At 43.5% G+C, this 13,290-nt stretch overlaps 1 protein-coding gene across 4 annotated transcripts in view; it reads right to left on the bottom strand.

Moving 5' to 3' along the window:
* The window catches only part of FYN (FYN proto-oncogene, Src family tyrosine kinase), a 182,424-nt gene that overhangs the window by 36,137 nt on the left and 132,997 nt on the right, over positions 1-13,290 (bottom strand). For all 4 annotated transcript variants that reach the window (XM_040428890.1, XM_040428889.1, XM_040428888.1 and 1 more), the window contains exon 4: positions 5,492-5,749. In XM_040428890.1, the coding sequence (XP_040284824.1) occupies positions 5,492-5,738 (247 nt within the window). In that variant the 5' untranslated portion in view covers positions 5,739-5,749. The remainder of the gene's footprint in view (positions 1-5,491; positions 5,750-13,290) is intronic.

Genomic DNA, 13,290 nt, shown 5'->3' on the forward strand with positions numbered 1-13,290 from the left:
TGAGTTTTCACTTCGTGAAAACTCAAATCCGACAGTATATTCTAACACAGAGGCGTTCCCATAGTGATGGGGACGCTTCTAGTTAGAATATACTGAGAACTGTGTACATGACTGCCCCCTGCTGCTTGGCAGCAGCCGATCTCTTACAGGGGGCTGTGATCCGCACAATTAACCCCTCAGGTGCTGCACCTGAAGGGGTTAATTGTGCATATCATAGCCCCCTATAAGAGATCAGGGGCTGCCAGGCAGCAGGGGGCAGACCCCCCTCCCTCCCCAGTTTTAATTTCATTGGTGGCCAGTGCGGCCCCCCCGCCCCCCCTCTATTGTATTATTTTCATTGGTGGCACAGTGTGCGGCCCCCCTCCCCCCCTCCCCCTATTGTATCATTTTCATTGGTGGCACAGTGTGCGGCCCCCCCCTGCCCCCCTCCCTCTATTGTATTATTTTCATTGGTGGCACAGTGTGCGGCCCCCCAGCCCCCCGATTGTATTAATATCATTGGTGGCCAGTGTGCGGCCTCCCCTCTCCCCCGCCCCCCCCCGATCATTGGTGGCAGCGGAGAGTTAGAAGCATCATACTTACCTGCGAGCTGCACTGTCTGTGACCGGCCGGGAGCTCCTCCTACTGGTAAGTGACAGATCATTAAGCAATGCGCCGCACAGACCTGTCACTTACCAGTAGGAGGAGCTCCCGGCCGGTCACAGACATCGCAGCTCGCAAGTAAGTATGATGCTTCTAACTCTCCGCTGCCACCAATGATCGGGGGGGGGGGGAGGCGGGGAGAGGGGAGGCCGCACACTGGCCACCAATGATAGTAATACAATAGAGGGGGGGCCGGGGGGGGGGCGCACACTGGCCACCAATGATAATACAATAGAGGGAGGGAGGGGGGGGCCGCACACTGTGCCACCAATGAAAATAATACAATAGAGGGAGGGTGGAGGGGGCCGCACTGGCCACCAATGAAATTAAAACTGGGGAGGGAGGGGGGTCTGCCCCCTGCTGCCTGGCAGCCCCTGATCTCTTATAGGGGGCTATGATATGCACAATTAACCCCTTCAGGTGCAGCACCTGAGGGGTTAATTGTGCGGATAACAGCCCCCTGTAAGAGATCGGGTGCTGGCAGGCAGCAGTCATGTACACAGTTCTCAGTATATTCTAACTTCAAGCGTCCCCATCACCATGGGAATGTCTCTGTGTTAGAATATACTGTTGGATCTGAGTTTCACGATGTAACTTAAATCCGATGGTATATTCTAACATAGAGGCGTTCCCATGGTGATGGGGACGCTTCAAGTTAAAATATACCATCGGATTGGAGAAAACTCCGATCCTATGGTATATTAACTCCTGACTTTACATTGAAAGTCAATGGGGGACGGATCCGTTTGAAACTGCACCATATTGTGTCCACGTCAAAAGGATCCGTCCCCATAGACTTGCATTGTAATTCAGGACAGATCCGTTTGGCTCCGCACGGCCAGGCGGACACCAAAACGACTTTTTTTTTCATGTCCGTGGATCCTCCAAAAATCAAGGAAGACCCACGGACGAAGAAAAAATGTCACGGATCACGGACCAACGGAACCCCGTTTTGCGGACCGTGAAAAAATACGGTCGTGTGCATGAGGCCTAAAAGAGGCTTTTTCCAGGCTACAGATATTGATGACCCAGCCTTAGGATAGGTCATCAATATAAGACAGGTGGGCGTCCAACACCTGGCAGTTGGTGGAAGTTTGGGAGGCCCATCCCAATATAATTGGCTAAAATGTATCTAACGTGTAACTGACCATAATAATCACCCATATTTTAATGTTCATATTTCATATCACTTTGGAAAATGGAACAGCAACCTGATTGATAGCTATAGACCACTGATGTATCTGTGGTGTATATGCGGTTTTGAGTGTATATGTCAGGACATTAAGATAGATTGTTATCTCAGTCCTCAAATTGCCTGTGTGGGAAGGATGGACAAGACAGAAGATGTAGGGAGAACCTGGAAGCCTCTGACTTTAGCCTTTAACTGTAAGAATGAGTAACTCAGCATAGAAAAAATTTAGATACCAACAATAAGGCTTCTTGCACACGACTGTATGGCTTTATCAATATTATGCATCCGCAAAAAACGGATACGCAACAAATACGGATGACGTCCGTGTACATTCCGTTTTTTGGCGGAACGGAACAGCTGGCCCCTGATAGAACAGTACTATCCTTGTCCGTTATGCGGACAATAATAGGACATGTTATATCTTTGAACGGAACGGAAAAACGGAAACGGAAGGCATACAGAGTACCTTTTGAAATGAATGGTTCCGTATACGAAACGCAAAAAAACGGAACGGAAACGGAAAAAGAAAACGTTTGTTTGCAAGAGGCCTAAGGCCCGTTGTGTAAAAAAATATATAACAGGATCTAGAAAACTCTGCTCCTAATATGCCATCACTCTGCCATCTGGGTGCCATCACTCTGTCCCCAGTATACTAACACTGTCCCCTGGGTATTCCACTACTATACCCTGTGTGTCACCACTCTGCCCCTGTATGTTGATTGTGCTAAAAAATACAATGGGCTCTAGAAAACTCCTGTTGGTCATTTCTTTGGAAAAATTTACAGGATGATAATCCTCCCACGGCACAAGATGTGGAACCCCTTCTGTGTGTTGCTTCATAGTTTTTTCTATTTTATTCTATTTTTATATATTTTGTTTGCTTCCCCCATATTTATTTTACTGACTGTATCCACACACTGACCTCCAGATAGTGATAGAAACCCCCCACTTGTGACTTAATTCTTAAAGAAGAAGGCGCAATACCCTTTTGCTGGTGTAATGCAGCTTACTCTAAAGCCACCAACCAATATACTTATTGCTGTTGCGAAGGACTAAAGGGAAAAAGGGTTACTGAGTACTAGGCTCCTGTCTAAAAAAAACTGTTTATTGCCCCAGCACAGCCCGGCTTTCATTTCTTAAAATGCTCTGGTAAAATGAAAGCTGTGCTGATTGGTTGCTGCGGATGTTTTTGATAAATCTGCTGTACCAAATAAAGTTTACATGTCAAACAGCACATTTATTAGAACAGTCCATGCAGGGAGATGATTGGCAGGCTGAGAAGCCATGCCTAAGCAGTTATAGTTAGCACTAGGTATGTCGACAGGCCACTGGATAGCTGAAGAGGTTACACCATGTGACTGCTGCAGCCAAACAAAGAATAAGTGAGTCCTTGGCAAAAGGGCTTTCCTTTTATATACTAGTATAATTCTTAATGGACCTGAAAATATAGGTGTGACTGCAGTTACCCTGGTATACCTTTTTATGTCATACTCTGGCCCAAGAAATAATAAATATGTATTTATTCTACAATAAGATCCTATGTGTACTGGTAATATTCTTCCCATGACAAACAAAATAATAGGTCTACTGGGGCAAAAATCCATTTTTGACTCCTTAAAGTTTTCCGGTCTTTAATATTGATGACTTCTTCCATGCATGTGTATGGGAGCAGTGCTGTAGTAATCAGGAATGGCCGCTACATAGTGGATGGCGCTGTTCAAGTGCCTAGTTCTGGTGGCAGAGCAGTTCCTGCAAACAGATGAATGGCAGGGGTCCAGGAATCGAACTCCCGCCTATGTTTAATTGACAACCTAACTTAAATATAAGTTGTCAATATAAAGGTCTGGGAAAACCTCTTTAAGCCTGTAAAGACACTTTAGCCTTATAAGCCTTCTGAATGTGACATTGGTTAGGTCATATTGGGATACAAATATATTTTGTGTCTAGGGTTTTGAGTGAATCTAATCATTTCACCTTTCCATATGTGTCTAGTCAACACCACTATAGAACACCAATGATACTATGGAGCTGAGTTTAATATTCCAATTTTTTTCAGAGTACAGGCTTCCAACTCTGTCCTTCCTGGTTGCAGCAGCCAAGGATGGTTGAAACCAAAGAAAGTAGACAAGTGGGCTGTGCTGTTTCTGTGACTCTAATAGAAGTAATAGGAACTACAGAAACAGAGTAGCACATCCAGGCAGAAGGAGGTCAGAGGAACGGGGGCGTTCTGAGATGGGAATGTCTCTTTAAGGATTAATGGTTCTTTTAATATGTGTATTTTTTTATTTTACTCAAGTCCAAATACACATTCCCTGAGATGTGCCACTACAATTACATTACTGAGACTTGGGAGCTCAGAAGACATACTGCCACTTTCTCACCATGTGTTCTTACGTGTTCTTACAAGTCAGACTGTAGCCAGATTCTGAACCTCAATGTCACGGTGGGGAGTGGGGGAAACCCCCCACCGTGCGGTGTCAAAGGGTAAAAGGGAATCAGCCTGGCCAAAAGGAGTAATAAGGGAGCAGGTCACCTCCTACAGCGTCCCTAATCCTCTCCCTGACTCCTCACTGTATGAGCGGACCCCGATGGTAGGACGACTCATACTCAGGATTCCTAGAGACCCTAAGTCACCCTGGAAATCCCTCACCAAGGAGCCGGGAAGAGACGACCTGTTCATCCCAGTAATGGAGGACCAGGAGTCTCTATCTGAGGCCAGGCTGCAAAGAGAGGGGAACATATACAGCATAAGGAGATGGCAGGTAAGCGAAACCAATAACACACTTACCTGCCACAGACACACTGACTGGAACCCGTGTACTAGTGCTGGTGTCCACACCAACATTAAAAGGACACAGCACACACCACAAACTACACAGGAACCCAGGACATCCATAGCTGCAATAAACGTAAGACAGGGGAATGTCTAGTAAACATGCTGGACACCAAACACCACCAGACATGTAACACCAAACTGGACATACAAACACCCTGAACATAACCCACTCCATACAAATAGGGAGAGGAAGGGAAGGAGACACCGGGATGACATTGATGAACACAAGGGTGGCCCTCACTGGACAGATGGAACACCCTGGACTGGAGCAGAGCTCCAGCACCAACAACATCTAAAGTACAACTGACTCCAGCCAGGAAACCACAGAAGATATAAGCCAAGTGACCACACCCAGTCAGAGAGTTAACCCTTACAGCACCAGACAGAGGGAGGCTACAACTTAAAGGGGAAGTGCACACACAAGCATACTAAACCACGTTACCACCGGCAACAGCATGCATGGCAACCATGTCACGGCAATCACCAAGAAGGCCAAGACACTGCCACCGCATGCTCTCACAGCAACACGTTGCCGCGGGCAACCGCAAGTGTCGCAACAGTGTCACAGCGCAAACCAAAGGCCGTGACACTCAAATGTAAGAAATTATATAATCATGTAGATAAGGTGGACATGAGCTTCAAATTGAATTCTTACCAGTTCAGGCAAATTGTCAGTTAATGTAAAGGTTGACAAGTGTCACCAACTCTCAAGAATTTATGACAGCTCATCCCTTACTGTAGCTGTAATTGGGTCAGTTGAGTTAGTGCAAAGGCTTAGGTTAGTTTGAGCCACATGAAAATGACACAAGGATTGGTCTTACCTGTTCCTCCTCTTGTACGCAAGGTTCCTGTGTGTGACGAGGAGTTCACGCCCCCAAAGACTGTAAGTCCCTGCCCTGCATTTCCATGGAAGTTGTTGTAATTTGGAATAGTGGTCACAGGGAAGCTGGGATAGTGCTGTGGAGTGGGATCTGTCCCATAGCGATACCCTAAGCTCTGAGTTAAACTGTTATCCCTCTCATCTGTCAGTTTGGTTGCATCTTTATCCTTGCATTGCACACAGCCCATTATCTATATCCCTGAAAAACATAAAGACAAAACATATTGTTAAGCAATTATGTGTCACTGTGAAACAAAGGCCTTCAGCATGGCAAGCTGCTATCACGATGATAGTAATTACATTCTGCCATACATTACTAATTCTGTTTACACAGCACACTATCTATCCATTACTTTTTAAACAGCAGAAACCTACATACGGCATACGTACCATATACCGCTGAAACTGTGCTGCAAATGTTATAATTCTGTACATGATATGAATACTGGACTAAAAATATGTGCAATCATATTTTATGGTCAGTAGACATAAGGTAACCTTAAAGATGTGCTGACCTAGAAAAGAATGTTAATATATAATATTACCGTATATTATATTTATAATATAATATGCTACACAACCCCATTCTTCTTCATTTAGAACAACATATGCTCCATCCAGATGACGTCACTTTCAGGGAAGGCCAGACAATGCTAAACCACATACTGAATCCATCACAGCAGCATGACTTCACAGAAGAAGAGTCTCAGTGCTGAACTGGCCTGCCTGCAGTGGAGACCTTTCACCAATAGAAAAAAATTGGGCACATAATGAAATGCAAAATCCAGCAAAGATGGAGGAATGTTGAGCCGCTAGAATCCTACATCACACAAGACTGATACAATATTCCTCTCCCAAATCTCCCAGTCTCCGCACTTGCCAAAGGTTCACGGACTGTTGATAAAAGAAGACATGTCCCTGTCCCAACTTTCCTGAAATGCGCTGCTGCCATCAAGTTCTAAATCAGTTATTTTTTTCATGAAATGGTAAAATGTCTCACTTTCAACATCTGATATGTGTTCTATCATCTATTGTGAATAAAATATGGGTCTATGAGATTTGCAAATCATTGTATTCTGTTTTTATTTCCTTTTTTTTTTTACATTTTATACAGCATCACAACTTTTTTGGTATTGGGATTGTATTTACCCTTTGCTGTATTTTCTGCATGATCCTGACAGTTTAATCATCTGCTGATCTCTTCCATAATCGGCTGGTGGCTAGGTAAGAGGTGGAGCTTACCAAAGGGGGTGGGGTTTACCTTTTTTGTAGAAAAAGGCACAGCAGGAAGGCTTCTGCTCAAGTCAGTTGTCTCACAGCCAGACAAGAAAGTGAGGAGGAAGAAGGGGGATATGGCTGAGCTTTAAGGATCCATAGAAGATTTTTTGAAGACATTTCTCAGTTTTAATTGTAATTTGAGACAAAATAAGAATAAAAGAAAAAGGATGAGAATGTAGTAAGAAAGTGCTGAGCTACAGCCAGGTCCATAAATATTGGGACATCGACACAATTCTAACATTTTTGGCTCTGTACACCACCACAATGGATTTGAAATTAAACGAACAAGATGTGCTTTAACTGCAGACTGTCAGCTTTAATTTGAGGGTATTTACATCCAAATCAGGAGAACGGTGTAGGAATTACAACAGTTTGCATATGTGTCTCCCACTTGTTAAGGGACCAAAAATTATGGGACAATTGGTTTCCATGGCCAGGTGTGTGTTATTCCCTCATTATCCCAATTAAAATGAGCAGATAAAAGGTCCAGAGTTCATTTCAAGTGTGCTATTTGCATTTGGAATCTTTTGCTGTCAACTCTCAAGATGAGATCCAAAGAGCTGTCACTATCAGTGAAGCAAGCCATCATTAGGCTGAAAAAAACAAAACAAACCCATCAGAGAGATAGCAAAAACATTAGGCATGGCCAAAGCAACTGTTTGGAACATTCTTAAAAAGAAGGAACGCACCGGTGAGCTCAGCAACACCAAAAGACCCGGGAGACCACGGAAAACAACTGTGGTGGATGACCAAAGAATTCTTTCCCTGGTGTTCCCTTCACAACAGTTGGCCAGATCAAGAACACTCTCCAGGAGGTAGATGTATGTGTGTCAAAGTCAACAATCAAGAGAAGACTTCACCAGAGTGAATACAGAGGGTTCACCACAAGATGTAAACCATTGGTGAACCTCAAAAACAGGAAGGCCAGATTAAAGTTTGCCAAACGACATCTAAAAAAGCCTTCACAGTCCTGGAACAACATCCTATGGACAGATGAGACCAAGATCAACTTGTACCAGAGTGATGGGAAGAGAAGAGCATGGAGAAGGAAAGGAACTTCTCATGATCCTAAGCATACCACCTCATCAGAGAAGCATGGTGGTGGTAGTGTCATGGCGTGGGCATGTATGGCTGCCAATGGAACTGGTTCTCTTGTATTTATTGATGATGTGACTGCAGATAAAAGCAGCAGGATGAATTCTGAAGTGTTTCGGGATATATTATCTGCTCATATTCAGCTAAATGCTTCAGAACTCATTGGGCGACGCTTCACAGTGCAGATGGACAATGACCCAAAGCATACTGCAAAAGCAACCAAAGAGTTTTTTAAAGTGGAATGTTATGCAATGGCCAAGTCAATCACCTGACCTGAATCCGATTGAACATGCATTTCACTTGCTGAAGACAAAACTGAAGGGAAAATGCCCCAAGAACAAGCAGGAACTGAAGACAGTTGCAGTAGAGGCCTGGCAGAGCATCACGAGGGATGAAACTCAGCGTCTGGTGATGTCTACGCATTCCAGACTTCAAGCTGTAATTGACTGCAAAGGATTTGCAACCAAGTATTAAAAAGTGAAAGTTTGATTTATGATTATTATTCTGTCCCATTACTTTTGGTTCCTTAACAAGTGGGAGGCACATATGCAAACTGTTGTAATTCCTACACCGTTCACCTGATTTGGATGTAAATACCCTCAAATTAAAGCTGACAGTCTGCAGTTAAAGCACATCCTGTTCGTTTCATTTCAAATCCATTGTGGTGGTGTATAGAGCCAAACATTTTAGAATTGGGTCGATGTCCCAATATTTATGGACCTGACTGTAAATTTTTGTGTGCTTTTTCTGTGTTTTGTATTAAGGATTATTACAAAACAAAGTTGTTTTCTACTCTACAGAGAAAACCCTTTCCTGTGCCTTCGTCTCCAGGTTTCTAGTGGTACCCAAATGAAGAGAACATCTGCAGGCCAATAATGGTCTGAAGGTTGTCTATCTGTGAATATGCCATCCACACCTCAAATCTCCAATAAATATAGACTAGCCCTAGGTAAAAGAGACTCAAGTTGTGTCCACTTGATACTGTACTGAATTCTGTGAAGATATGGCAACTCAATAAAAATATAGCTGCATGAAGCACAGCAACAACCACACTTTATGTGCCTTCAAGATTCTTCAAGTGTGTTTAATGCTGTGGGTAACTAATGATCTTGGGATCTGCTTAAAAGGTGTCTTGTTTCAGGTTCCATGTACTGTCCCTTTCTCAGGATCTAAATTGATGATTTTCCTGCAAAAAAACAACTCAGTAGACAATGCATGATACATTTGCAGCCCCAATATGATATGTGAAATACCCTTTCACACAACACAGAGAAAAGTAATCCTAAAATGTAAGCTGTGTGGGGTTATTACTTGCATCCACCCACTACTTAAGGATGACAATTTTACTCTGTGCCAAGTGAAAAGCAGCCAAAGGAGTGAAATGTGTCTGCAGGAGGCACTTTGCCACGCTATACACTAATGAACGTGGGATGAGGCAAGGGAATGTTCTGTACAAATAAGCACTCGGAGATCATGTTATTCTCTAGCAGGATGCCATCATTTACTGCCGTGAATATAGGCAATGGAAAGAGCACTGACAATCATGTATAGAGGAAAATAACACCCAGATGCTACAGCACCTGCAGTGTTTACATGGCTGCGGTGTGTATAAATGTCACGTACCAGTTTTGTAAGTGTACAGAACGTGATTTTCTTTCCCTGACAAGCAAAATAGCTGCTTAGCAATGTTAACGCTGACCTGCTGGACTCACATGTCATCCTATCTAAATGCAATGTGTGATAAAGAGGCATCTCAGAGAAGATTGATACGGATTTAGAAACACAGAAGATTGACGGCAGAAAAAAAAAATCTTATCGTCTTTATATTATTTCCTATTTATCTTGGGATAGACAGTGGGGAAGATTTATCAAAGTGGTGTAAAATAGTACTGGCTTAGTTGCCCATAGCAACCAATCAGATTCCTCTTTTCATTTTCACAGCTCCTTTGGAAAATGAAAGGTTGAATCTGATTGGTTGCTATGGGCAACTAAGCCAGTTCTACTTTACACCAGTGTGTTTATACCATGGGTAAATTCACTTACTGTAGATTTCTCAACCACATCTGATCACAGTTTGTTCCAAACCTTCCAAACCTATTAGGCTACTTTCACACTTGCGTTCGGAGCGGATCCGTCTGGTGTCTGCACAGACGGATCCGCTCCTATAATGCAAACAATGGGATCTGTTCAGAACGGATCCGTCTGCATTAGATTTCACAAAAAAATCTAAGTGTGAAAGTTAGTCAGACGGATCCGTCCAGACTTTACATTGAAAGTCAATGGGGGACGGATCCGTTTGAAAATTGCACCATATTGTGTCATCTTCTAACGAATCCGTCCCCATTGACTTACATTGTAAGTCAGGACGGATCCGTTTGCCTCCGCGCGGCCAGGCGGACAACCGAATGCTGCAAGCTGCGTTCGGGTGTCCGCCTGCTGAGCGGAGGTCAAGCGGAACCAGACTGAGGCATTCTGAGCGGATCCGCATCCACTCAGAATGCATTGGGGCTGGACGGATCCGTTCGGGGCCGCTTGTGAGAGCCTTCAAACGGAGCTCACAAGCGGAACCCCGAACGGAAGTGTGAAAGTAGCCTTACTTCTTCAGTGTAATAATATTTGCTGACATTGGTTTTGGTTCCCTGCAACTAATTTCAGATTGTGCCCCCTTGTTCTTGTGTTTAGTTTTTATTTAAAACACTTATTTATACCTTAAACATATTTTAAGGTTTCGATCATGCTAACTCTTTTCTTTTCTTCCTCAAGGCTATACAGATTAAGTTTTTCAAGTCTTTTCTGATATGTTTTATGCTTCAGACCCTCCACCATTTTAGCTGCATTTGAACCTGTTCCATTTTAGGTTACATTCACACGAACGCATCCGTTCAAATTTTTGCGGACAGTACACCATGTGCTATCAATTTGCGGACCGCAAAACACATACAGTCGTGTGAATGTAGCCTTATCCATATATTTTTATAGGTGGGGTCTCCAGAACTGTAGACAGTATTCAGGTGTGGTCTCACTAGCGCTCTTCACAGTGGGATCACAATCTCACTCTTCCTACTCTACAAACTGTGTGGCATATATTCTTTTTATAACGTCAACTTATGAAAATATAGCTGTCATGCACTAGGATGTGTCTCAGCTTGGCTATGCTGAGGGTTGGCACTAGTTAAAGCCACATTCACACAACCATAAGTGTTTTGTGGTCCGCAAACTGTGGATCCAGAAAACATTGTTACCGGATATGTGCACACCACATCACCCATCTGACCTAAGGATAGGTCACCAATATTGAAGTCCCAGAAAACCCCTTTCATTTTCTGCCTGTTATCTTTGTTGTGACATGTTGTTATGAACTTGGGTGGTCTCAATATGTGGACTACTTATTTTTATATAAATAAGCTCTCCAGCATTTACAACAGAGGATGCTGGAGAATTAGGTACTTGCCAGCAATCTACAGTGCATTCAGAAAGTCTTCAGACCTTTTCACTTTTTTCACATTTTGTTAGCTACTTGTGCAAAAGTAAATAAAAAAATAAATAAAAAAGTTCCAATCAAGTTTTCCCCATCAATATGCACTCAATCCCACATAATGAGGAAGTGAAAAAAGAATTTCAGAAATGTTTTCTAATGTATTATAAAAAAAAAACTTAAATGCTATCACATTTGAAATTTTGCTCTAGGGGTCTCCTTTTTCTCTTGAGATATTTCTAGACCTTGATTGGAGTCCATCTGTGGTAAATTGAGTTGATTGGACATTACTTAGAAAGACATGGCCCTGTCTATATAAGGTCTCCATAATTTTTAAATAGAAGAGGTTTGAAACAACCAAGACTCTTCCTGGAGCTGGCCTCCCCACCAAACTAAATAATTGGGGGAGAAGGGCCTTGATAGGAAAGGTGACAAGAACCCAATGATCACTCTGGCAGAGTCCCAAGATCTTGTGTTCAAAGGGGAGAAACTTCCAGAAGGTCAACTCACTGCAGCACTCTACCAATAAGGGCTATATGGCACAGTGATCATAAAGAAACCTCTCCTCAGTAAAAGACACATGAAAGCCCACATGCAGTTTGCAAAAAGCACCTATAGGACTCTCAGACTGTGAGAAATAATATTCACTGGTCGGATAAAACCAAGGTTGAACTCTCTGGCCTCAATTCTAAGCATCATATCTGGAGGAACAATGCACTGCTCATCATCTGCCCAGTACCATCCCTACAATTAAGGGCTCGTTCAAACGAACGTATTTTGCGCTCCGTATACGGGCTGTTTTCTGCGTTCCGCATACGGTCTGTATACGGAACCATTCATTTCAATGGGTCCGCAAAAGATGCGGATAGCACTCTGTGTGCTGTCCGCATCCGTTGCTCTGTTCCGTGGCCCCGCAAAAATTATGAGTCCTGTCCTATTCTTGTCTGTTTTGTGGACAAGAATAGGCATTTCTATAATGGGCCTCCTGTTCCGTTCCGCAAATTTCGGAAGGCACACGGGCGGCATCCGTTTTTTGCGGATCCGCAATTTGCGGACCGCAAAAAACGTCACGATCGTGTGAACAAGCCCTATGCATGGTGGTGGCAGCATTATGCTGTGGGGGTGTTTTCCAATGGCTGGGTCAGTGAGATGGGTTGGTCAGGGTTGAGGGAAAGCTGAATGGAGAAAAGTACAGAGATATTCTTAATGAAAACCTGATCCAGGGTGGTCTGAACCTTAGACTCGCCTCAAGGTTCACCTTCCAAAAAGACAATGACCCTAAGCACACAGCCAAGAAACCCAGGAGTGTCTTAGGGACAACTCTGTCAATATCCTTCAGTGATCTAAACAGAGCCCTAACATGAACCAAATTGAACATCTCTGGAAAGCCTGAAAATAGCTGTCCACTGACGGTTCCCATCCAACCAAGCTTGAGAGCATCTGCAGAGAGGAATGTCAGAAAATCTACAAATCCAGGTGTGCTAACCTTGTGCCATCATACCCACGAAGGCTGTAAGCTGTAATCTCTGCCAGAGGTGCTTCAAGTACTGTAAAGGGTGTAAATATTTAAGTCATTGCAAGATTTCAGTTTTTCCTTTTCAGTAAATTAGCAAAGATTTAGAAAATTATGGGGCACATTTATGAAGACAAGCATTTTAGATGCCAGTCTTAAGGAGCCCTATACCTGGGGGTGTAACCGCCGGAGTTATGAAGAGGCGCCGAAATAACTTTGGCGGATCCACCACCGCTTCTAAATGTAAGATGGCCTTCTTAGCTGTCTTACATTTAGACCAATTTCTACGAACAGGCGTAGAAAATGGTAAATGTCGGTCCGTCCCCTTTCCCGTCACACTCACCTTTTTAGACCTATTAGCGGGGAGAAGTCGCAGATT

This window comes from Bufo bufo, chromosome 4 (genome assembly GCF_905171765.1).
Source record: "Bufo bufo chromosome 4, aBufBuf1.1, whole genome shotgun sequence".
Classification (NCBI taxonomy): Eukaryota; Metazoa; Chordata; class Amphibia; order Anura; family Bufonidae; genus Bufo; species Bufo bufo.